Below are 26,542 nucleotides of genomic sequence, written 5' to 3' on the forward strand. Positions count from 1 at the left end.
AAAAAGAAGAAAAAACTTCCTCTCTTTACCAACACATGAAAGAAACAGGACACGAAATTAATTTTGCAGATTCCAAATTGCTCTTTAACATGGAACATCACCACAAGAGAATAATCATGGAAGCCATCGAGATAGAGAAACACCCTCACAACATGAACAAGCGTGACGACACGTCCCGCCTGCCAGACATCTGGAAATTAGCCCTCCCCACAAAAACCGACACCAGAACCAGAGGCACACAGAACGCCATCTCCAATCAACCACACCAGACCCAAACCCAGACCCTCTCCACAGATAAATTACAGACACCATCCAGTAGCCAAACCATAGTGGCACCTCCGGATGCTGCACCCCCCTACAATCCCTACACAGATCTGGCTGGCACAGGGCACAAAACCACAGCTCGCCCCTATACACGAAGCCAAGCCAGAGCACAACTATTTGCAGTACAGCCATCTTCTCAGAAAAACTCTTCACAAGCTCAAGAGGTCAAGACACGAAAGCTTTAGCAACTAATCCACACCTAATGACCCTCCTAAGTGGTACTCAGAATATCACTCAAGAAATCACTCAAGATATCCCTCAAGTAATTAATGAACAAAAGAAGAAAAGGCACACTAACCTGGGAACTTCCTCTCTGCCCAGAACGTTGGAGGCTATACACCACACCCCCTCAACAGTATTTATAGGAACTCAAACACTGAGATCCTGCTCTGTTCCAGTAACAAGAAGCCGAAAGCACCAGCCTGAAGATGACGAGTGAGACCTCGTCGAAACGTCGCCTAGACACCCCAACTCTTACACGGGAAGACACCCGAAGACACCAAAACCTGCATATATATATATATATATATATATATATATATATATATATATATATATATAAAATGAATAAAACATTTCCTTTGCTTAAAATCCCATCAAATATTTAAAATATATATAGAAAATAAAGCAGTGGTTGAAAACAAAATAAACTGTGCACAGGTGCATTTAGAGCTAGCTGAAATCCTTGAGTCTTAAGGGCTGCTTTGAAGCTGCTATGCCACTGGAAATTTGCCACCCCCACCCCCCACCCCCCGATCATCTACATTCTGAAATGTGTTAAATTATGTTTGGCAAGTCATTTAGTCAGTTTATCTCTCTTGCATTAATGATAGCAAAGTGGCATATCCCAGATTAATAGGTGCTTGTGAATCAAAAAAGCTTTGTAGCATCACTTGTTGTGAAAAGCCTCTCAGCCTCCTCTGTTCACTTTTTTGAATAAGGACAGTAATTATGAAATGTTGCAAGCTTTGGGAGATTTTATCACAGCTTTGCTCGTTGCTGTGCTTGTGGTGTGAAGTGATGCAATCAACTAATGCCATTCAGCACCTGAAAATTGCATCAGTTTATAGTCTGGAGGGGTAACCTTGTTTCTCAATTGCAGCAAAAACTTGTCTCCCCCCTCAACCCCACATTGCCTATGACAAGAATGTCTCAAAATGACTGTAACTGACCAGTATGAAGGACCCTATGACTTGAAAACAGATGCTGAATGTACTTTTGTTACTTATGAAAAAAATCTTTAAATAAAAAAACAATTTAAAAAATGAAGAGTTTTGTAGCACCTTAAAGACTAACATATTTGTTACTCCTGGGATGGGAACCTCAGGTCTGGGGGACAAATCTTTCCAACTAGTCCTTGGAACTGTCCCCAGACTATACACCTCAGCTGTTTTTCGCACCCAAAAGGATTTATTTTTTTTATTGTCTAGAATGTGCCCTTGAATCTTGATTGTGCCTTTTGCTTGTCTGGATGCTGAATAGAAGGGGGGGGGTGTTTAGAAATTAGCCTACTATACAAAGGTACCATTTGCACCCATTGCCTTGCCCACTTTTGCTTCTGGCTCCACCAAATACTAACATGTGGCCCCTGAAAGCCTGCCCTGAAGGAAATGTGGCCCTCGGGCTGAAAAAAGTTTCCACAATTCTGATGTATGTGGACTGCAGTAAACACGAGTTACAGGTGATTTGCAGGTAAAGGAATATGTAGGAAGCATCCTGATATCAGTGCCCCATCCATACTATACATTCATATTCTCACAGAGCTGCAATTCTCAGTGATTCAATCCCTCTTCCCAGTGAACATTGGGAATTGTAGTTCTGTGAGAAGAATAGGAGCATCCTAGCAAATCTCAGCATCCTTAGGAAACTACATCTCCCAGGATTCTTTGGGGGAAGCTATGGCTCTTTAAAGTGGTATGATAGTGCTTTAAATGTACAGTGCTGATGGGGCCAAAATCAGATTATCAGTCCATCTAGCTCAGTATAGACAACACTGACCGACAGCAGCTCTCCAGGGATTCAAGAAGAGGACAATCTCAGCTCTGAAGGTGTCAGGAATCAAACCACAGAATTACCGGTCTAACTAGAGTGTGTTATTTAAGGATCCCCTGAGATCTAGGAAATGTGAATCAACTTCTGGTTACAACTATACTGGTTCCACAGTGTTCTCTCACACCTGCACTTTTTAAAAAAGCTCTCTGGAATCACAGTTCCCCCCAAACTGACTTATGAGGAAAAGCAGCAGTCAATGGATTACTCTTTAGTTCTGATCCAACAAATCTCGAAAAGTCAGTCGTTGCTTTGCTACTGTATTAGATAGAATGAGGTCCCATTGGGTATCTTGGTTTATCCTTTACCGATGTGATCTGAACCTTTTAAATAAGTAATGGTGCCTGGGGATCTTTGATCAAGTGGCGTTATGTCTTGAGTTACTCTGCTGTGTTCAATATTAGGTCTAAACAGAGTAGAACCTGTAAATACATTAATTTAAATACCTCTATTAATTTCACTGGGTCTACTTTTGAGTAGAACCTGAGTGGCTACAACCCAAAGCCTATAGGTTTTACCTCTGCACAGAATGATAATTGTGGTAAATACACTCATTGCAAAATCCTTAACTGGCCACAATGATTGTTCTGTGCCAGATAGTACTTTTTCTTCTCCCAACAAGTTACATATTTTTTGACTAAGGGATTGTTGCTTGTGGAATGTGCACACTCATCCCCCTTTCACTTCTGGTTAGCAGAGTTCTTTACAAATTGGACCTGCATCAATCTCCTATTCAGGACTCCAGGTAGCCCTTTCCAGGGGAGAAACTTGGCTTTATTTCACACAGGTCAAAGACCCAGTTTGGCACCCCATGTGCATTTCCATGCACACACAGGCTGGGAACCTCAATGGTGCCCCCTTGAGGCTTCACCCGGGGCAAAAACCCTGGGCTAGTCCCACCATAGCTACAGCTCTGCCCTTTCCCAGGATACTCCATTCCATAACTCACACTTTGCCTGGATTTCTGTTCCCTGCCCAACAGCATTCTGTGCTCACTGAGCATGCTCATTCTTACTGAAGGGTAAAAGGTAAAGGTACCCCTGCCCGTACGGGCCAGTCTTGACAGACTCTAGGGTTGTGCGCCCATCTCACTCAAGAGGCCGGGGGCCAGCGCTGTCCGGAGACACTTCCGGGTCATGTGGCCAGCATGACATCGCTGCTCTGGCAAGCCAGAGCCGCACACGGAAACGCCGTTTACCTTCCCGCTAGTAAGCGGTCCCTATTTATCTACTTGCACCTGGGAGTGCTTTCAAACTGCTAGGTTGGCAGGCGCTGGGACCGAACAACGGGAGCGCACTCTCCCTGGAGAGCTGCTGTCGGGAGCGCACCCCGCCGCGGGGATTCGAACCGCCTACCTTTCGATCGGCAAGCCCTAGGCACTGAGGCTTTTACCCACAGCGCCACCCGCGTCCCTTACTGAAGGGTAGGGTGTCCCAATTTAGGATTCCCCTTTCTATTTGTTTCTTTATTTCTGTTTGCTACATCTGATTGATTACCATGGGAAATGGATGCTGGACTACGTAGGCTTTTGATCTGATCCACCAGGGCTCTTCTTAAGGGGTAACATTTTAAACTTAGAATCATAGAATCATAGAGTTGGAAGAGACCACAAGGGCCATCGAGTCCAACCCCCTGCCAAGCAGGAAACACCATCAGAGCACTCCTGACATATGGTTGTCAAGCCTCTGCTTAAAGACCTCCAAAGTAGGAGACTCCACCACACTCCTTGGCAGCAAATTCCACTGTCGAACAGCTCTTACTGTCAGGAAGTTCTTCCTAATGTTTAGGTGGAATCTTCTTTCTTGTAGTTTGGATCCATTGCTCCGTGTCCGCTTCTCTGGAGCAGCAGAAAACAACCTTTCTCCCTCCTCTATGTGACATCCTTTTATATATTTGAACATGGCTATCATATCACCCCTTAACCTCCTCTTCTCCAGGCTAAACATGCCCAGCTCCCTTAACCGTTCCTCATAAGGCATCGTTTCCAGGCCTTTGACCATTTTGGTTGCCCTCTTCTGGACACGTTCCAGTTTGTCAGTGTCCTTCTTGAATTGTGGTGCCCAGAACTGGACACAGTACTCCAGGTGAGGTCTGACCAGAGCAGAATACAGTGGCACTATTACTTCCCTTGATCTAGATGCTATACTCCTATTGATGAGGCCCAGAATTGCATTGGCTTTTTTAGCTGCCGCGTCACACTGTTGGCTCATGTCAAGTTTGTGGTCAACCAAGACTCCTAGATCCTTTTCACATGTACTGCTCTCAAGCCAGGTGTCCCCCATCTTGTATTTGTGCCTCTCATTTTTTTTGCCCAAGTGCAATACTTTACATTTCTCCCTGTTAAAATTCATCTTGTTTGTTTTGGCCCAGTTTTCTAATCTGTCAAGGTCGTTTTGAAGTGTGATCCTGTCCTCTGGGGTGTTAGCCACCCCTCCCAGTTTGGTGTCATCTGCAAATTTGATCAGGATGCCCTTGAGTCCATCATCCAAGTCGTTGATAAAGATGTTGAATAAGACCGGGCCCAAGACAGAACCCTGTGGCACCCCACTAGTCACTCTTCTCCAGGATGAAGAGGAACCATTGATGAGCACCCTTTGGGTTCGGTCAGTCAGCCAGTTACAAATCCACTGAGTGGTAGCATAGTCAAGACCGCATTTTACCAGCTTCTTTACAAGAATATCATGGGGCACCTTGTCAAATGCCTTACTGAAATCAAGGTTATATCCACTGAGTTCCCTTCATCTACCAGGCTTGTAATTCTGTCAAAAAACGAGATCAGGTTAGTCTGACATGACTTATTTTTCAGAAATCCATGCTGACTATTGGTGATCACAGCATTCCTTTCTAGGTGCTCACAGACTGTTTTCTTAATGATCTGCTCCAGAATCTTCCCTGGTATTGATGTCAGACTGACTGTAATTATTTGGGTCCTCTCTTTTCCCCTTTTTGAAAATAGGGACAACATTTGCCCTCCTCCAGTCTGCCGGGACTTCGCCTGTTCTCCAGGAATTCTCGAAGATGACTGCCAGTGGTTCTGAGATCACATCTGCCAGTTCTTTTAATACTCTTGGATGCAGTTCATCTGGCCCTGGAGACTTGAATACATCTAAACTAGCCAAGTATTCTTGTACTATCTCCTTAGTTATTCTGGGCTGTGTTTCCTTTGCTGAATCATTTGCTCCAAATTCTTCAGGTCGGGCATTGTTTTCTTTATCGGAGAAGACTGAGGCAAAGAAGGCATTGAGGAGTTCAGCCCTTTCTGTGTCCCCTGTTTGCATTTCACCATCTTCTCCTCTGAGTGACCCCACTGTTTCTTTGTTCTTCCTTTTGCTACGAACATACCCATAAAAGCCTTTTTTGTTGCTTTTAACCTCTCTAGCAAGCCTGAGTTCATTCTGTGCTTTAGCTTTTCTGACTTTGTGTCTACACGTGCTGGCTATTTGTTTGAATTCCTCTTTGGTGGTTTCCCCCATTTTCCATTTTTTGTACGCATCCTTTTTTAATCTTAACTCACTTAAAAGTTCTTTAGATAGCCACCCTGGCTTCTTTAGGCACCTTCCATGTTTCCGTCTCATTGGTATTGCCTGACGTTGTGCTTTTACTATCTCCCTCTTAACAAACTCCCAGCCATCATGAACTCCCTTTCCTTTTAGTATTACTGTCCATGGGATCTCACCCAACACTTCCCTAAGTTTTATGAAGTCGGCTTTCTTAAAGTCAAGAAATTGAGTCCTAGTATGCTTGGCTGCTCCTTTCCGCTGTATAGTAAACTTCAGAAGAGCATGATCACTCGCGCCTAATGATCCTTCCACTTCTACCCCACTAACCAGGTCATCAACATTGGTTAGGACCAGATCTAAAATGGCTGTTCCTCTTGTTGCTTCTCCCACTTTCTGGACAATGAAGTTGTCTGCAAGGCCAGTGAGGAATCTGTTTGACCTTATGCTCTTGGCTGAGTTTGACATCCAACAAATATCCGGGTAATTGAAGTCCCCCATTACTACTATCTCCCTTCCTTTTGCATGCTTGGCCATCTGTTCCAGGAAGGCATCATCTATGTCCTCCGTTTGGCTTGGGGATCTATAGTAAACTCCCACAATGAGGTCTCTGTTATTCTTCTCTTCCTTAATTTTGACCCAAATGCTCTCAATTTGGCTTTGAGGTTCTAAATCTTGGATCTCTTCACAGGTATACACATCCCTGACATATAACGCCACTCCTCCTTTCTTGTCTGGTCTGTTTCTCCGAAATAGATTGTATCCCTCCATTATTACATTCCAATCGTGGGACTTATCCCACCAGGTTTCAGTGATGCCTATTATGTCATATTTAGTTTGCTGTACCAAGAGCTCAAGCTCATCTTGTTTATTTCCCATGCTTTGCGCATTAGTGTACAGACATTGAAGTCCATTAATCATTCCCCCATGTCTCTTATTTAAGGATTTTCTCCTCCCACCACTAGGTCTGCGTGCTGTTTGCTCCATTTGGTCTATGACATTTGGATGATCATCTTCATCAATTGATAGACTCCTACCTTCAGGAGCACTGTCTCCCTCCCCCACATTAGTCAGTTTAAAGCCCTCCTGATGAGGTTTCTGAGATTTTTGGCAAAAACATTTCTCCCAACCGTTGTGAGGTGCAGCCCATCGCTTGCCAGAAGTCCATCTTCAAGAAACTGCAGTCTGTGATCTAAGAATCCAAACCGTTCCTGTTTACACCATTTGCGAAGCCAGCTGTTCACTTCCACTATTTTTCCCTCTCTCCCTGGGCCACGTCATTCAACTGGGAGGACAGATGAGATGACAATTTGTGCATTTAATTGCTTCAATTTCCTGCCCAGAGCCTCGTAGTCTCCTTTGATCTTCTGGAGGCTATTGCTTGCAGTGTCATTGGTTCCCACATGAACCAAGAGGAAGGGGTATTCGTCAGTGGGTTTTATGATTCCTTGCAGTCGTTCAGTTACATCTTGGATCTTAGCCCGGGGAGACAGCACACTTCCCGAGACATCTTGTCAGGCCCACAGATCACTGCTTCTGTTCCCCTCAGTAGGGAATCCCCTATCACCACTACACGCCTCCTCTTAGGTTTGGTCGGGGTTCTTCCATGAGCTGTCCGTTCCAAGGTCGCCTGCACATTCCCTGAGGACTGACTTTGCCTTCTCCAAGGTTACCCATTTCCTTCAACCAGAACTCCCATTTTAATCCAGAAACAAATAAATGCAGACATGAACCAACCGTCTCAGCTATCAGAAGTCTGAGAAATCTTGGGGAAATTAATTATTCCTAGCTGTGCTATGTCACCTGGGGCAACAGCCTTGCCATGCAATTCTTAAGGGGGTGAAGGGATCTCAAGCTCTTGATCTGGAGAGCCCTCATGCACGACTGAGCATCGTGCATCTGCAATCAAAACGAACCTTTGGACTAATTACATTGGCAACTATTAAAACTTTTGGACATGGAAAAGTTGTTTGTTAAAAGAACTTCATTCTTTGACTGAACAGGAGAAGGAAGTTAGCTGGGTCTCACATGACACGGTAGGTAAGTGGTTAAAGTTCTATTTTATTCTAGCAAGTTGGGTAACCACTTAATTCTAGGACTTCCTCACCCACACCCACATCATCAAAAAATTCTTGTTATTTTGGAGCCTGAAACCTGCAAGAGTGAATTATTGATTCTGGAAATACTTACCAAATGAGTGTTTTCATTTGGGAATACCTTTGATGTGTAGCCAACACAAGTAGATTCTTGTTTTCAGTTGTTCAGATCTGGAGTGCCTCATTAGTTCTGTCTTAGTCCTTTGAATTACTTTCTCTAGAAATAATAATTATCTGAAAGCGCTATAGGAAAGTAAGTTAGGAAATAATGTGTTCTTCTCTGTCATTCTAAACTCGTCTAAGATTGTAGTAAATCTGAGTACTGAGTATGCTTCAAAGAAACACACACTTTCAGATTATTCCTCAGCACCTCTCATTACGCTGCTTGTATTGAAAACATTTATGAATGGTTACAAAGGGCCATTGCTTAGTGGCAGAGGAAATGCTTTGCTTCTACAGGGTCCCTGGCTCAACCCCTGACATTTCCAAGTAGGGCAATGAAAGACTGTTGTCTGAAGGCCTGAAGAGCTACTGACATCCCCTTATATAGACTAAGGGAGGAGGAATTGCAGCCCTCCAGATGTGTAGCTAAAAGAAATGTTCCCAGGTCCAGCTGAAGTGAGGAGATGATTCGTTCTCACCTGCTTAGTGAGCCTGGGTAGGGAAGGCATTCTTGCTCACCTGAAGATACAAGCCCTCTCCAGGTTTCTCCTGCAAGGTCTGACAACCCTGTGATCCACTTCCAAGCAGTGTTGAAATCCTGTAACTTCTTATACCGCAAATGTTCCAGGTGGGGCTGTTTTTCTGCTCCACTTTTCCTAAGACCATATAACACCAGTCCTGAAAGACCTACATTGGCTCCCAGTACATTTCCAAGCACAATTCAAAATGTTGGTGCTGACCTTTAAAGCCCTAAACGGCCTCGGCTCGGCCCAATATGCCTGAAGGAGCGTCTCAACCCCCATCGTTCAGCCTGGACACTGAGATCCAGCGCTGAGGGCCTTCTGGCAGTTTCCTCACTGTGAGAAGCAAAGCTACAGGGAACCAGGCAGAGGGCCTTCTCAGTGGTGGCTCCCGCCCTGTGGAACACCCTCCCATCAGATGTCAAGGAAATAAACAACTACCTGACTTTTAGAAGACATCTGAAGGCAGCCCTGTTTAGGGAAGTTTTTAATGTTTGAAGTTTTATTCTGTTTAATCTGTTGGGAGCCGCCCAGAGTGGCTGGGGAAACCCAGCCAGAAGGGCGGGATAAAAGTAATAAACAACAACAACAACAACAACAACAACAAATTATTACTAAGTCATAGTGAATGAGTGCCTCTCTGAGAAGCAGTTACTATTCCCAGGTCACTCAGTGAGCTTCATGGCCAATTGGGAATTTGAACCCTGGTCTCCCAGGCCATGGTCCAACACTTTAACCACTGTATCACACTGGCTCTCTAATATATAAAATCCTACCCATCTGGAGGAGTCCTGTTTAATGACACTTTCCATGCAAGGTGGATCTTGCCCATTGTTTACAACAGCCAGTCCCTGGGAACAGCTGCTAACTTCATGTGAACATTTTTGTTCAATTACGCTTGTCCTGTTCTAACACTCAGTTAACAATGCCCTTTTGCTCTGAGGTTTTGATGCTTCTCTCTATCAGGCAGTTTTTGCTGCAAAACACGTTCACAAAACCGACACCTTTTTTTTTTTTGGCTTCACAGCGGCGTGGGGTTTATTTCTGCTTTCTTTCTCCTTTTTTTTCCTTTTGCTAATTGTCTTGCAGACATTTTAAATAAATATCCTCCATGTTAATGACCAAAGTGAAAAAGACAAAGTATGTAATTTCCCAAATCAATATGAAGAAAGCGAAGAATGACTAATAACACTAATTTCACACTCATTTGCTAATCGGCACGCTCTGCACCCTGTGCCAAAAAGATTTGCTTCTTGTCAGTCAGAATAAAGTGTGCAATTTAGCCAAATTTGCATCCCCTTTGCATAATTTGTTGTCCCACTTCCAAAATGTGGGAGTTTCAGTCGATTTAGAAAGATTTGTCAAGAAGTGAGGATGTCAGAATTAAGCATGGAGGTTCAGAGATGCTCGTTGAAAGGATATTAGAACCCCATGCAGAATCCCCTTTCAGAACCTTCACTCTTATAGTTAATTAAGAGATCCTATGAAGGAATCTGCAAATAAGCAGAAGAAATCTGTTTACATAGAAACAGAAGAAGAGTTTACATAGGAACATAAGAAGCCGTCACAACAAAAATACATAAATACTGTATATGCAGTAAAAAAAGAATGTTTAAAAAGTTGAAAACTGACATCAATTTACCATTGTGGGAGGATGTATTCTTAATTGTCTGCAAAGGCCTGGCAGAATAGAAAAAGTTTTCAGCAGGCATTTCAAAACAGAAACAGAAGGCACCTGCTGAAATTTTATTGGCAGAGTGTTCCACCGAACTGGTCCAATGATGCTAAGGATTCGGCTTATTGTTGTCATCAAGTGAGCCTCTCGAACTCGGGGAATGACCAGCAATGCTCCTGCAAATGATCTTAGTGATCAAGCTGGGATAGAAGGGTTCAGGCGGCCCTTCAAGGTACCGGTACCCAGAACCTAAGTTATTCAGGACTTTGTAAATTAATACAAGGACCTTGAACCTGGCTTGGTAGTAGATTGTTGTGTCACAATACATACAAGATAATGTAGGAAATGCAAGAAGCGATACAAAATGCAAGAGAAAAGCAAGGCAAATATTTAGTGCAATGGATGTGCCATTTCTCATCCTCAACCACAAATCCACAGCCACACCACTGGCCACCTAAATGAAGCTGGTAGAGCATAGTCTGGGAACCCTTGCCATAGAGGAAAATGGGCTCATCATCTCCCTTGTCTTAAAGGATCATTGCCTGAGCTTCTCTTCTTAGCATTTGGATGAGTTCCTTGGGAAGAAGGGTTGATTGTTAAACCACTCTGAGAATGGTAGCTCTGTGCAGGGAACAAGAGCTTCCCAACCACTGTCAGCACCCTAACATTCTCCATTTACCCAGATTCTTTGGGAGAAGCCACTTTAAATGTATAGTGCAGATCATGTGGCCTGGGTGTTGACAGTATGGAGGTTAGACGGGCCAGTGGTCTGACTCAGAATAAAGCTGCTTTCTCTGATCCTAGATGCAAAGACCAGTAGATCGGGCAACTGTTCTATCTGGTAGAATGCCTTTCCCTTACAAGTATGAAAAGCACTGATGCTGTCATCATCTCAGCGCCAAGTTACAGCTTATCTGTTTTGCACAGGCGTTTTAGGTGTTCTTAAGTGGGTGACTGTTTAGCCTACCCCTGCTGATTTTAGCAGCCTCCATCTGTGTTTATTCCTATCTATCTTCGACAAGCTCATTCTAGCGTCTTGTTGTTGTTGTTGTTGTTGTTGTATGAATTTGGCTTTGTAATTTATTTTACATTGTATACCCCACTTGGTACAAATGTTGAATGGTGGGCTGTAAATCTTCCAATCAGAATCATAGAATTGTAGAGTTGGAAGGGACCCCTAAGGCAGAATAGAGTGGTACTATGACTTCCTTTGATCTGGACACTATACTTCTGTTGATGCAGCCTAGGATAGCATTAATTTTTGTTTTGTCTTTTGATCTGCTGCTGCATCACACGGTTGACTTCTGTTAAGCTAGGGGTCTACTAAGACACCTAGATCCTTGCATATATACTGCTGCCCTCCACCCCATATTTCTGCATCTGATTATTCCTGCCTAAGTGTAGAACCTTTGTCCCTAATTCAATTCATTTTGTTAGCTTTGGCCCAGTTCTCTGGTCTGTTAAGGTCATCTTGAATTCTTATTCTATCTTCTGAAGTATTAGCAGCGCTTTCCAGTGTGGTGTCATCTGTACATTTGGTGAGCGCCCCCTAATTCCTGCACCCAAGTCATTTATAAAAATGTTCAAAAACACCATCAGGCCCAGGACAGAACCCTGCAGTACCCACTTTCCCCCAGGATGACAAGGAACCATTGGCGAGCGCTCTTTGGGTTCGGTCAGTCAAGCTTCTTCAACCAGCTGGAGCATGTGTGAGGAGGAAAATGTATGAATAACCTAATAGAAGGGAGGAGTTTCAAATGCGTATCAAGCAACCACACCCACCCTTGTGAATGGCAAGATTTAGAATCAATCTAGAATGAAAAACAGCACATTGAAGATGAACGAGAATGATTATGGACTGAGCAAAACTACACTTTTTTTTTGCTACATATGGGCTGGTGGGCAGGCAGCCTACTCATACCAGGTTCTCTTTCTCGATCTCGCCAGTTCAGTGGTTACTCTAAACCAATTCAGCTCATTTTCAGTAACAAGAGCAGCAGCAACCATTACCTATATTGTGTAGTTGAGCCGTCTGTGATTCCTTAATCAGTTTTTGTGCCCTGGCTTGAAAGAATCTCTGTTCATTCCTCTTCAGATGGATTGGGAATTAGTGCCAGTTTGTTGTTTAAGCTCTGGGCATGGAATCCGTGCCAAGACCTGCTGGCAGCTGCGGATACTCATCAACTGGCAAGAATAAACCCTCAGAATGCTCTTTGCAGCTAACACCATGCAACAGAAAGACATCTCCCCCCCCCCCAGCTCTACCCTTTCAAAATCAGTCTCCAAAGCTTTATAGATTTCCTCCTTATCCTGTTTGCATATTTGTTGGCTGAAGGCTGATCATTCCACAATAGGTATATGCTAGGAATATCGGTTTATGAACCTCACACAAAAAAGACAAAATAGAAATCTAGACAGTGATATTTTCTCTACCAGGAGAATTGAGAGATTAACAGGGAGAGAGTGTCCATTGATGATAATTTCTTTTCTGAATTGTGGATTCTTGGTTGTGTTGAAGCATCAGCAAAACCATCTGACTGAGGGGTGTTATTAATTGTGCTAACCTGAAGTTTTTATTTTAGATGCAAAGATTAAACAGATGCAAACCATTCCATGGCAGGGAATCAACTGCATTGATTTATTCTCCCTGGAATTTGCTATTTGAGTGCAAACCTCACCATTTTCCCTGGGCAGTTCCATCAATTGATACAGATGAATATGCATTTCTGATCTTTTGTAAAGTGTTTGAAATAATGTTTATATTTAATTTTCTCCCTCTGCAGAACCCAGAGCTCTGATTTCATAAGACAATGCCCAGGAAAATTAGTACATGTGTTTCAGAATCCAGCAATAACAAGGCTGATGAAGATAAGAACGGGGTCACTGGTTTGACCTATGTGAGTAAAATTGTTGTTAGGGCAGCTATTGCTTTGCTAGTCAGACTAAGTCTGGAATGGTCTGTTAATGTTCTATTAAAGGGAGTTTATGGGTCACAGAATGACTCCTAATAGCTAGGAATCTCTCTCTCCCTCCCTCCCTCCTCCCTCCCTCTCTTTCTCATGAGATGATCAGCTGATCTCAGATAATATGACACCCCTTCACCTGAAAGAAGTAAGCAAATGTGTGCCCCCAGGCTAGGTGCCCCAGACTCTCACTATCTTGTTAAAGGGATTCATGCCAGAAATTTAAGCAATTAAAGTGGATTAAAGCATTCCTAGTACAATAAATCCACTTGGGAGAAAACCTGACTTCCTGAGGTTAGAGGAGTGCTGAGCAAATGCTCCAAAAAGCGTGGAATGAACAAATGATTAATAGGAAGATGCAAAAAAACAAAAACAAAAAACCCTGCACTGTTGTATAACCTCTCCTCCATAAACCAAACAGAAAAAAATGCTCAATAAAGGCTGGGCATAGTCTAAATGCTGCATTTGCTTTGTTCAAGCAAATCAGGATGGATGCTCCATAAACAGCTCAGCTGGAGGAGCCCAAACACAGCTGTCCAAAAAGTCAGAGTGAGAAAAAACTGAATGTTTTCAGCTGGAGTTAGCCAGAACTGAAGGTACAGCCTCCAGGCCTCCACAACTTGCTCCCTGGGGAGGATGTCCTGCTTTGGATAATCATCCTTTTGCCCCATCTCATGTTCTGCCTGCATATTTGTAAATAAGCAAATGTTAGAAAGACACCTTAAGTCTCTAGGATATGGGGCTTCAGTGCCTGTCATCCCCCAGGCAGCTGCTTGGGGCCATTGCTGATGTTGACATCCAAGGGGCTCCTTAATTCCAGGTCACCTGCAGCTGTGTTTGTGGCCACCTTCTAAGTCCCCCAAAATGTTATGCCCTGGCTCCATGGCTTTGTGGGTTAAACAATGGTCATTGTCCTAAAAACATGCAGTGCCCCAGAACTTCCATCATCCAGGAACTGGGGCAGGTTTCCAGTACTCTTTTACTCAAAGGAAAGTACAGTGGTACCTCGGGTTACATACGCTTCAGGTTACATACGCTTCAGGTTACAGACTCCGCTAACCCAGAAATACTACCTCGGGTTAAGAACTTTGCTTCAGGATGAGAACAGAAATCGTGCTCCAGCGGCGCGGTGGCAGCGGGAGGCCCCATTAGCTAAAGTGGTGCTTCAGGTTAAGAACAGTTTCAGGTTAAGTACGGACCTCCAGAACGAATTAAGTACCGTATTTTTTGCTCTATAAGACTCACTTTTTCCCTCCTAAAAAGTAAGGGGAAATGTGTGTGCGTCTTATGGAGCGAATGCAGGCTGCCCAGCTATCCCAGAAGCCAGAACAGCAAGAGGGATTGCTGCTTTCACTGCACAACAATCCCTCTTGCTGTTCTGGCTTCTGAGATTCAGAATGGTTTTTTTCTTGTTTTCCTCCTCCCAAAACTAGGTGCGTCTTGTGGTCTGGTGCGTCTTATAGAGCGAAAAATACGGTACTTAACCCGAGGTACCACTGTATATTCAGTAGCAGAAGCTTCTGGAAACGTTGGCCAATAGAGGGAGCAGGAAACAATATTTAAGTTAGAAGCAAGAGGTTGTAGCTGCTGAGATTTCCCATTCCTCACACATATTAACTTGGGCTCCATCTGGGTTAAAAGCCCAAAACTAGGGACAGGGAGTAGAGTGGGGGCGGAACTGGGTTCATTTTGCATATAAAGGGAAACCTGCTTACTTATCACTTTCCGAAGCAATGCATGAACTGAAATGCAGCTGTCCTTCAGAATTTGCACTTCTCTGAATTTTGCTGTGCAGTTCTCCAGTCAAATAGCGTGTGCTAAAATGCATTTCCTAGGGTAAGAAGTGTACAAGAATGCATGTTTTGGTGGAAATAACAAAGCATGCGTTATAGTAGGAGAAGTATGCTTTGCAAAATGTGTGCGTTAGGCAAAATTGCACACAGAAGTGTATATTAGACACTTGCTCGAAAATGCTGAGGAATTTTCATGATGACTTTAAAAAAGAAAATCAAGGTGATGTGGAAATGTGGAGAACTGAAAGATGAGAACTGGAAAGACGAGAAGCTGAAAGTACTGAAATCATTAGACACAGCCACCCCTACTGGCAACCCATCTTTCCCCTGCATGTGCTAATATATCAGGGGTTTCAGGAAGCAGCTTTTGCCTCTCATGCCAGCCGTGTCCCAGAATAAATGCCTTTCCTTTCTCCTACAGAAACAAGGGTTCTAACTGGAGACAGAACAAGGACAACTCACTTTAAAATCTTGCAAACATTGGAGGCAGAACTCCCTGCCACAGGAGTCAGTGATGGCCACAAACCAGGATGGCTTTAATAATAATAATAATAATAATAATAATAATACAGTGGTACCTTCGGTTACATATGCTTCAGGTTGCATACGCTTCAGGTTACAGACTCCGCTAACCCAGAAATAGTACCTTGGGTTAAGAACTTTGCTTCATGATGAGAACAGAAATCGTGCTCCAGCAGCACAGCGGCAGCAGGAGGCCCCATTAGCTAAAGTGGTACTTCAGGTTAAGAACAGTTTCAGGTTAAGAACGGAACTCCGGAACGAATTAAGTACTTAACCCGAGGTACCACTGTAATACATTTTATTTATACCCCGCCCTCCCCAGCCAAGACCGGGCTCAGGGCGGCTAACACCAGATAAAACAATTGATTGAAATACAACTTAAAAAACAAGATTAAAATACAACATTAAAATGCAGCCTCATTTCAGCAGAAACTCAAAAACTTTTTTGGGGATGAAAACGTCAAGTCTTCACCAAGGCTAACTATCCAGACTGGTCCTATATGGCAGTGTTTCCCAACCGGTGTTCCGCGGCACAGTAGTGTGCCGCCGGACGTCGCCTGGTGTGCCGTGGGAGGGAGGCGGGCGAGTCGGGCTAATCCTCCGACGAGCTCCACCTCCAGACCCATTGCTCAAATCCTTTAACCCAGCAAGGCAGGAGGGCGGGGGGGGGGGGAGAAAGAGAAAAAAGAAAGGGTGGGAAAAAAGAAGGGGAAGAGAAAATATTTTTTTAAAAAAAGGAAAGAGAGGGGGAAAAGCGAGGGATGGAGGAAGGTCGTTCCTCAATAGAAAGGACTGAAGGGGTGGCAGCTGCGTGGCTGACAATGGGGGTGCCGGGGGGGGGAAGAGATGGGAGAGGGACCGTCTCTCCTTTTCTCCAGGCGAGAATGCTGTGTGGCTTCTTCTTCGGAGCGGGGGGAGAACTGTGTGGCAAGACCCCAATCGTTTTTTCTGTGGAGAAAAACGATTGCTCCGACCGAGGGAAGAGAGTGAGTTGCGCGGAGCGCCTGCCTGACAATCGCCTCGGAAGGAATCGAGATTTGGGGGGGGGGGTGGAGTGACGGGACGGCGGTGTCGCCTCCTCTTTCTTTCTCCCTCCTCCGCGGCCGCTAGCGACGGGCTTTTAACTTCTCCCAACTTTTGTGTGTGCGCGCGGCCCTCGAAGTCCCCCCTTCCCGGGGGACCCGACTAGGCCCTGCCCGCCGCTGGGTGAGAGCGCAGCCTAGGGAGCCGCATTGCCGCTGCCGTGCGCCTGGCTGGGTGGGGGGAGGGGACCCTGGCGGCGGCGGCCCCAGCAGCGCCTTGGTGCTCGTGCGGGACTCGCTCGGCTGGTGCCGGCCTCTCAGGGCGGAGGCCTAGTCGCGGGCTTCTGGGTGTTGGGGTTGCTACGCGCCTCAGTCCCCGGGGACCCAGCGTCGCAGCCTGACGCCGCCGAGTGTGTGGCTATGAATGGGAGGGTGGCGGTGGTGGGGCGGCGGCAGGCCCCTCCCCTTCCTTTCTGCGAGGGACTCTTCTTGTTGAATGTGGGGCTGGGAGAGGGGCGCGCATTTCTGCTCCCCCTCCCGCTTTGTACATGGAGAATGGCCTTGTCCTCCTCCCTCCCCCTTCCGCCGTGTAGCGCGGAGGGTGTGCGTCTAATCCCCTCTCCACCTGCTCCCTGAGCTGCTACCCTTGTGTAAGGGGAGGCTGCGAGTGTGTATCCGACGCAGGCAGCATGCTCTTATTTCTCCCACCTTAAATCAGCGCTAATTGCGCCTGGACGCAGTATTTACTTCCGAGTAGGCCCCCTTCTCCCCCCCCCCCCGTAGCACCTGACGTTGCTATTCGTATCATCAGGTTTGTTTGTTGATAATTTAATTGTTTTAAAAGCATCATGCTAAAGAGCTCTCTCCCACCCCCGGACCCTTGGGCAAAACAGAAACACACACATACACAAACACAGAGATTGAGCCCTGCAGGTTTTATGAAATGAATGGATTCTGAATGCCTGTTTCAGTGGCTTGTCCGCCTTAGGCTGCTGGGCCAGACACCTGTTACACGGTGCAGTCCGTAAGCTGTGAGCGCTGCTACCTGCCGCCGAGACCACGTAACGACAGTCTTGAAAGACCTACATTGGCTCCCAGTACCTTTCCGAGCACAATTCAAAGTGTTGGTGCTGACCTTTAAAGCCCTAAGCGGTTTCGGTCCAGTATACCTGAAGTAGCGTCTCCGCCACCATCGTTCAGCCCAGACACTGAGATCCAGTGCCAAGGGCCTTCTGGCAATTCCCTCACTGTGAAAAGTGAGGTTACAGGGAACCAGGCAGAGGGCCTTCTCGGTAGTGGCGCCCGCCCTGTGGAATGCCCTCCCATCAGACATCAAAGAGATAAACCAGTGTTTCCCAACCAGTGCGAGACGTTGCCTGGTTTGCCGTGGGAGGGAGGCCGGCGAGTCGGCCGGCGAGAGGCGGGGCGGCAGCGGCGAGGAGAGGCCGCCCAGCACGGGGCTCTCGCCGTCTGCCTGCCTGGCTGCCTGCGTGGCGCTGACGTCACGGGGCTGTAACGTGCCCCACATAGGCACACGCGGGGCGGCGAGCGAGCTCCCTCCCACATCCCATCGCCGCTCGCTTCGGCCGGCCTACTGGGCTGTCGCAGGCAGAAGGCCTGCACATGCGCGAGGTTTTCGCGCCTTCGGGATTCCCTTCACGCCTTCCTCCTCCCGGGTCCTTGAGAGCGCGGGAAGCGGCAGCGCGAGACCGGCGTTGAGCCTGGTAGGTATTGCGCTTGCCAAGGCAGTCATTTGGGAAATGAAAACTTGCAAAGCAAGCAACCAGTTCAATCTGAAGTACGTGTATGCTTAATATCCTGTATCTGAAACCTGTTCTGCCCCCTCCCCCACACTTGGTGCCATTTTCATCTACACATGCAGCAGAGTAAGTTGACCCAGAATAGTACCAATTCAGATGGCAGATGGGAGAATGACAGTGCTGAATGCTTTCCCATGTAGAACAGTCCCTGCAAATAAAAACCTAGCATATTTGGAAGAGGGATGCTAGCCTAACCATTACCTTCTATGCTGTTACTATTTTTTTATTTTTTTTTTACATAAGTAAAAAGTGACCTTTCCCCATCTGGCATGGTGGTGTGCCTCGAGACTTTTTTTTCATGAAACAAGTGTGCCTTTGCCCAAAAAAGGTTGGGAAACACTGCTATATGGGCCAGAAAAAAGCCAGGGAAGTCCCCAAGTAGGAGTTCCATCACAGAAGGAAAAAGGAAAAAAGAAAGAGGGGGAGGGGTCAAGTTAATTCCAAGCCAAAAGCCAGGCTGAACACCTCTGTCTTACAGGAAAGAAATCAGACCCTGCAGGGCCCTGGTCTCATGAGGCAGAGCGCTCCACCAGGCCAGAGCCAGTGTTGAAAACCACAGGAGGGGAGAGGGCTCAGGTCTTGCTTGTGGGTTTCCCCAGGCACTTTGCTGGCCACTGTGACAACTGGACTAGATGGGCCCTTGGCCTGATCCAGTCAGCGGTTCTTATGTTAGACTAACACAGAGCATCTCGGTAGACATTTCTGGCTTTTCATCCAACCCCCCCCCCCCCCCCGGACAGAATGTTTGGGTTGGTATTTCTTTAACAGGAATCAGCACTGCGGAAGGAACTTTGCATGGATGTCGGAATGTTCCGTGCAGGTTCAGAGTGACCGTTGAGCAGGGCAGTTGGAAAGGGAGAAGCTGGTCTGAGCGGAATGACCGAGACAAAAGCTTCCTTCCAGATGGAAGCGAACTAACATGGCAAGCAAGTGAGAAGAGGGACGGAGGGGAAGCCATATTAGAGCACCAAGAAAAGTCACCTTGAAGAGAAGATGGCAGACCAAGAAAAGAGATAAGTGCTGAACCCACTATAGCCAAGGGCAAAGCTAGAGATTACAAGGGTGGGCAATGGGGTTCCCCACTTTGTGAAACATTTGCAGGAGGTTGGCTTAAGCAGAGAGTAGCCTGCCCAATAGTTTTCTGTTTCAAGTCCCTCCAAGTAATTGTATTACCTTTATACAGTTTCTCCTGAATGGACACACTTTTATTTCGGAGCCCACCAAGAGGAAAAATCAGTTCAGGTATGGGAGGTATTTGCAGTGGAGAATTGACTGGGGAGGTTTGACTGCTGCTAAGAAAAGCCTGCTGGATCAGGCCAATGGCCCATCTAGTCCAGCATCCTGTTCTCACAGTGGCCAACCAGGTGGCTGTGGGGAACCCACAAGCAGGACCTGAGCACGAGAGCCCTCTCCCCTCTTGTGGTTTTCAGCACAGCATGGAGGCAGAGCAATAGCCATCATCTCTGGTAGCCATGGATAGCCCTCTCCTCCATGAATTGGTCACTGCCTGCTGTCAGAGCGAGTTCCATACTTCAGCTACGCACTACCTCCAGTCCACCTCTCCTAAGCTCCACCCCCTTTGTGAGAATGACATCCGAAGGGCCACCACACAGGAGGCCATGGATAGTCCTTCAGTCTGGGATTCAACTATCTGAAATGGCTGTCAGATGAAAAATGGAGCATGCTTGTTTTCTGCTGCCCCATTGCGGGGGGACCCGAGCTAACAGGTTCAAATGGCAAGAAAGGAGATTCCAGTTAAACATTCGGAAGAACTTTCTGGTGGTAAGAGCTGTTCACCTGTGGAATGGATTCCCTCAGAAGGTGGTGGACTCTCTCTCCTTGAAAGTTTGTAAATAGGGACTGGGTGGCCACCTATCAGGGATTCTTTCAGTGCGATTCCTGCATTTCCAGGATTTGGATTAGATCAGGCTTCCTCAACCTTGGCCCTCCAGATGTTTTGAGACTACAGTTCCCATCATCCCTGACCACTGGTCCTAGCTAGGGTTCATGGGAGTTGTAGGCCAAAAACATCTAGAGGGCTGAGATTGAGGAAGCCTGGATTAGATGATGCTTTGGGTCCCTTCCAACTCTATGATGCTATGATTCTAATTATACTATCCCAAGGAGCAGAAGCAGTAAGCTGGTTAGGATGGAGCTGCTATGCTGGCTTCCCAACAGGTGGGTAACTGTTTCTTCCTGGTAGGGGGCAAGGTGAGGCGATGGAGAGGATGGTGCAGTGCAAATGCAGGAGCTGAACCAGTCTGGTGCTCCTGGTCACCACTATGTTTATGCTATGTTGACCTCCCACAGTTTTCTCACTCCCTTTGTTACTCCCTTTGTCACTCCCTTTCCAGGTAAGCAACAGTGAGAGCCTTGTGGCCCCAGCTAGTCTGTCAACGCCTGGGCAATCCCCCATCTGACTTCCATACTCTTTGGGAAGAAAGGATCGTAGCCGAACAGAGCCAATAAATGGTGCCCTGTCAGTTTGGGATCCTTACTTGCTCAAGACCTAACCAACTCTTTCTGCCACCCAAATGAAAATGGTTACTTGCAGATGGGCTCTCGGAATTGATAGTTGTGGGTATCTTGCCCCACAGCAATGGCAAACAGAGACCTCTCTTGCTCCAATGATAGGAAAGTCAACTAAGTTTTCAAAAAATAAAAGCTAAAGTTGGAAGGCCATGTGGTATGATCCCTGAAGGCACAGGAAACCCAGTGTTACATACACCATCCCTGATAGATGGCCATTGACCTTGTTGTTGTTGTTTAGTCGTGTCAGACTCTTCGTGACCCCATGGACCAGAGCACACCAGGCACTCCTGTCTTCCACTGCCTCCCACAGTTTCGTCAAATTCATGTTAGTGGCTTCGAGAACACTGTCCAACCACCTCGTCCTCTCTCGTCCCTTCTCCTTGTGCCCTCAATCTTTCCCAACAACAGGGTCTTTTCCAGGGAGTCTTCTCTTCTCATGAGGTGGCCAAAGTATTGGAGTCTCAGCTTCAGGATCTGTCCTTCCAGTGAGCACTCAGGGCTGATTTCCTTAAGAATGGATAGGTTTGATCTTCTTGCAGTCCATGGGACTCTCAAGAGTCTCCTCCAGCACCATAATTCAAAAGCATCAATTCTTCAGCGATCAACCTTCTTTATGGCCATCGACCTTAGTCACCTCCTAATGATGGATGGTCCACTACTTCAGAAGCAGCCTGTTCCACTCCCTTTTTTCTTTCTCGTCGTTAAAGTAATAGCCTCTCTCTCTCTCCCTCTCTTTTTACTTCGAAGAGAAATCTGACCGTAAGCGATGAACCATGGGATCTGCAAGCGGGCAAGGTGTATGTGTCGGATTCTTGCTTGAGTCCCGGGTTCAACACAGTCACTGCCAAAAAGTCCTTCCACCAGAAATATTCTCCAAGTTTGGAAACCATGATCCCCATCCGCCTGAAAGCAAGGCAAGTTGTGTGGCATTAGGAAGCTGCCTAACAAGTCAGACCATTGAGTCCATCAAGCTCAGTACTGTCAACACAGGCCGGCAGCAGCTCTCCAGGATTTCAGGCCTTACCTGGAGATGCTGGGGATTGAACCAGGGTGGCGGGGGGGGGGCGTCTACTGCAAGCAAGGCAGATGCACTACCACTGAACAACATCCCTTCCCACTGGAATGCAAACAGCTTAACAAAGATTGCTTTGAATAGCATTTGCACACTCTCGTTCTTCGCTGGAAAAAGGCCAGCAAAAATAAATAAATAAATAAACCTCAAACTTGTGGGTCGGCATAAAACTGTGCACCTTATTTATTTATTTATTTATTTTGAAAGGTGAATTTCTTTTGTGAATTGCTGGGCTGTAAAAATACTCCATCCGTTGAAATGTTAAGGCGTCTCCTTAACACTGATTGATGAGAGACAGACCTTTTGAAAGGATTCTGTTTATGGCTCTCTCTGTTCAATGCAATGTTACCATGATATTGAACAAAAGAAGTCCTATTTTATTCCATTGACGTTTATCCTTTCTATGATAAAACCAGAAACTTCCTGAAGCTAGCATAGCAGGTCCAGATCTGGTCAGTGCTTGGCGCTCTAGATATACCATTCCGAGTTCTGCCAAAGTCAAGAAATAAATGAATTATAAATAACACACGGGTGTGCATAAAAAAAAAGGGATGCAGGTGGTGCTGTGGGTTAAACCACAGAGCCTAGGACTTGCCAATCAGAAGGTCAGCGGTTCAAATCCCTGCAAGGGGGTGAGCTCCTGTTGTTCAGTCCCAGCTCCTGCCAACCTAGCAGTTCTAGAGCACGTCAAAGTGCAAGTAGATAAATAGGTACCACTCCAGCGGGAAGGTAAACAGCGTTTCTGTGCACTGCTCTGGTTCGCCAGAAGCGGCTTAGTCATGTTGGTAAGTAGCTGTACGCCGGCTCCCTCTGCCAATAAAGCGAGATGAGCGCCGCAACCCCAGAGTCGGCCATGACTGGACCTAATGGTCAGGGGTCCCTTTACCTGTACCTTATGCATAAAAAGCCATTTGCAGAAGAGATGGTGACCCTCATTATGTTTCTTGCACTCCAACTCCCATCAGCCTCAGCCAATGGTCAAGGATGATGGGAATTGTAGTCCAACAACATCTGGAGGGCCACACCTTTTCCACCCTTGGTTTTTCATGATCTGGGTCTGCGCTAACAAGCATATTTGCAAATAGAAATATAGAGGAGAAAGAGTATACGTACATATGAACAGTGGAATGATCTACGTAAGCAACAAAAGGATAGCAAATAAGAAGTGCCCAATTCTTTTGGGGACCTTCAGCTGGGGTGTGACTTCCCGCATTAAAAAGCAGAAACTTTAACTAATCTTATCGCTTTCAGAGCTACTTCCTTTTGGCCACATTTATTTGTATTTAGCCAATTATTGGTAATAGCTATTGATTTCTTTATGAATTAGTTACGGCACATCTGTGGCAGGTGAAGGTTTGTACATATTTGGTAAGTAGCTATATATAAATAGCTTGTGCTTCATATTTCCTTTACCTTTATGTTTTCATTAGTTAAGAATGTGATATATATATATATATATATATATATATATATATATATATATATATCATGCAGTTACTGGTTTCACTAGATCAACTTCATCAACTTTGTCAAATTAATTAAGCTGAATAGTTTTAAACGGATTTTGAATTAATGTGCAATTAATTGTTACTGTTCTGAATGATGCTTTTCATAGGGTAGAGGGCACTGGGGATACGTTTATGGAACCAAGGGGCTGTGACCCTAGAAAATTTGCAAACCACTCAGTTAGACATTAGGAGAAAACCCATGAGAGTTTTTGAGTTTGGATGGACAAACTGCCTGATGCAGCAGAAAGCAGCTTGCTAGCAATGCAATAGCTTTTTGTTTTATTTTACTCTCTCCCCTCTCCCGGGCAGGTCAGCTGTGAATCCAATAGACAACGCAGGGCTGCTCTCATTTGCGACATTTTCTTGGCTCTCGTACCTCATGCTCCGAGGTTTCAAGCACAAACTCAGCATGGACTCCTTGCCTCCTCTCTCTCCCCTTGATAGCTCAGAACCAAACACCAAAAGGTAGCAGGGTTTTGACACACCGGTACAGTCATACCTCGCGTTACGTTTGCTTCATGTTACGTTCTTTCAGGTTACGTCCCGCGGCGACCCGGAAGTACTGGAAAGGTTTACTTCTGGGTTTCGCTGCTCGCGCATGCACAGAAATACAAAAAGACGCCACGCGCATGTGCAGAAGCGCCGAATCGCAACCAATGCGTGTGCAGACGCGCCACTGTGGGTTGCGCTCTTTTCATGTTGCAAACGGGCCTTGGGAACGGTTCCCGTTCACAACCAGAGGTACCACTGTATATCTAAGAGCTTTTTCTGCATGCAGGGAACGATCATTTGCATGTCCTCATGCCCATCTCTGCTCTCGAGAACTTGAGTATAATAGGCAGTTCTTAGCTAGGAAATAACACTATTTGCAGCTTCTTGCTCCTCCACTCATGTAAAGTTCAGGGGAACAGGATGGAAGGCCACTGTCCCCCCCCCCCCCGATCTTTTGTTGTGCATGCAATGTTATGATCCTGATTTCATCCAGTCTCCCTGCAATTTTTCCGTGCAGAGTCACCTTATGAGCAGGGCTGGTGCCATGACCTGGTATCTGTGAACACCCAAACCCAGGCACCCCAGTAAGGCCTGTTCCTCATTCTTTAGTTCAGGAAGGCTTAACACAGGAATACAAGAAGGGTCCAGCTGCTGCATCAGGCCAAAAAGACCCAGCTGCTCCAGCATCCTGTTCTTACAGTGGCCGGCCAGGTGGGAAGCTTGGAAGTAGGAACCTGAGCACCATGGTGCTCTTCCCACTTGCGATTCCCAGCAAAGTGGCATTCAGAGGACATGCCGCCTCCAAAGGGAAGACCTCTTAGCTAGTAGCCAAGCTGAAAGGCCTCTGCATCTGCTCAGAGGTACGGTCTTCCTGCTGCTTCACATATCATTGGAAGGAGGAGCATCATGCGCCAACAAGGAAAGTAGCCATAGCCTTGTGTTCTTCCATCCCTATTTATCTTGTGAACCACTGTGAGATCTTTTGGTATATAAATCCAAGATTAATTCGTGAATACATGCCATAGAATTGATAGCTCTGTCCTCCATCCACGTTGGCCATCAGCATGGCATCTTTTGCCTTGACACTGGATATTAAAATTCTTAGTGGAGCATTTGCTTCAGCGTTGGTACAGGTCAAAATGAGAGCTTATATTTGAGCTGGAGGTGCCTTCTGAACTATCAGCGAGGCCCTGATCTAGGCAGGTGCCTACATATGCCTCCCCCTTCCTCCCAAGTAGTATCACTCATGCCTGAACTTCCTCCCTGGCTCACTGTCCCCTTTACTCCTATGACCCCAGAGGCAGGGGCGTAGGAAGGGGTGTGTGGTGGGGGCAGCATGCCACGGGTGTCATCCCGGAGGGGGGGTGACAAAATCCCCCCTGGCCTGATCGTGTCACCACACTGTGATAAACCCTCTGCCAGGAGGATAGTGCTACCACACCGTGATCGCCCCCCCCCACCAGGAGGATCGTGCCACCGCAATTGGCTCCCCACTGGGAGGATCACGCTGCCATGCCACGATCACCCCCCTGCCGAGAGGATCGCACCACTGTGCTGTTATCGGCCCATGGGCTGATTGTCCCGCCCCTGGGTGCACAGCACATGCTGCTCTGGCGCTCGCTTTCCTCCGAGTCCCCGCCTGGCACAGAGCCGTTATCTTCAGCCATGGGGTGGCTTCTCACGCTGTACCCCTCAGAAGCGCAAGAGGGAAGGGGCACCTCTCTGAGGGAAAAGCAGCCCAGCAAAGCTGCTCCATCCGTCCCTCGCTCCCTCCCTCAGCCCAGCAATACAGAAGCCGGCTCCACCGTCCTTCCTGCCAGTTAAGAAGACAGAGGAAGAGGCAAAGAATTCAGTCAGGTGTCCTAGACACTTCGGTGGGCAGCATCTCCCTCAGCGCAGCTCTTGCCTCAACCGCTAAAAACACACACACATTAGCAGCAACCCCAAACACACACACACACAGAAAAAGTTTTTATTGTTGTTGGTGTGACATTGCGGCCCCAAATGCGCACAGAAAAAATGGCAGTAGGGCAAAAGTCTCCGCTCCTGAGGAGCTTACAGTGTAAATGTGTCTTTGGAGAGATGAAGGTGAGCGGTAAGCGGCATTTCACTTTAAAATGTGTGCCCGCATACCTGGAAGCCCATTAAATGTGTGGAATTTGTTTTTAGCTAGCAGCAGCACTTTTAACATGCTCAGAGTAACTAACTTGTGCAAGGAATTACTCCCATAGAATTGCAAAGGTCATCTGTTCAGCACTGACTTTGTAGCTAGCCATAAGAAGTGGGTCTCTTCCAACCAGCTTGCGAGTGGAGGAAATGTGCAGTGCTGTTGTTTGCCTTTGACAGATTGCAACACCTTTGGGAAGAAGAGCTGGCCAAAGTCGGTCCCAATAAAGCTTCCTTACGCAGAGTGGTGTTTAAATTTCAAAGGACCCGGATTCTGGTAGACATATCGGCTAACATCATTTCAGTTATTATTGGTGCTTTGGGCCCG

The 26,542-nt window shown here is 46.4% G+C and overlaps 2 protein-coding genes across 6 annotated transcripts in view; one reads left to right on the forward strand and one right to left on the reverse strand.

Moving 5' to 3' along the window:
* The window catches only part of LONP2 (lon peptidase 2, peroxisomal), a 57,628-nt gene extending 49,536 nt beyond the window's left edge, over nucleotides 1-8,092 (reverse strand). The window contains exon 1 of the mRNA XM_081201160.1: nucleotides 8,061-8,092. Within this exon, the coding sequence (XP_081057286.1) occupies nucleotides 8,061-8,077 (17 nt within the window). The 5' untranslated portion in view covers nucleotides 8,078-8,092. The remainder of the gene's footprint in view (nucleotides 1-8,060) is intronic.
* Nucleotides 8,093-21,676: 13,584 nt separating this feature from the next.
* Nucleotides 21,677-26,542, forward strand: part of LOC308590842 (ATP-binding cassette sub-family C member 12-like) — a 56,598-nt gene continuing 51,732 nt past the window's right edge. For 4 of the 5 annotated variants that reach the window (XR_014009925.1, XM_081201117.1, XM_081201116.1 and 1 more), the window contains exons 1-3: nucleotides 21,680-21,890; nucleotides 23,866-24,021; nucleotides 26,395-26,542. Coding sequence is in view for 3 of the 5 variants with exons in the window: in XM_081201117.1 (XP_081057243.1) it covers nucleotides 21,865-21,890; nucleotides 23,866-24,021; nucleotides 26,395-26,542 (330 nt within the window). In the remaining 2 variants the exon portion in view is untranslated. Of the gene's footprint in view, nucleotides 21,891-23,865; nucleotides 24,022-26,394 lie in introns of all 5 variants that reach the window. The other variant, XR_014009924.1, reaches the window with a different exon arrangement.

The sequence above is a fragment of the Podarcis bocagei genome (genome assembly GCF_964188305.1).
Source record: "Podarcis bocagei genome assembly, chromosome: 7".
NCBI classification, from domain to species: domain Eukaryota; kingdom Metazoa; phylum Chordata; class Lepidosauria; order Squamata; family Lacertidae; genus Podarcis; species Podarcis bocagei.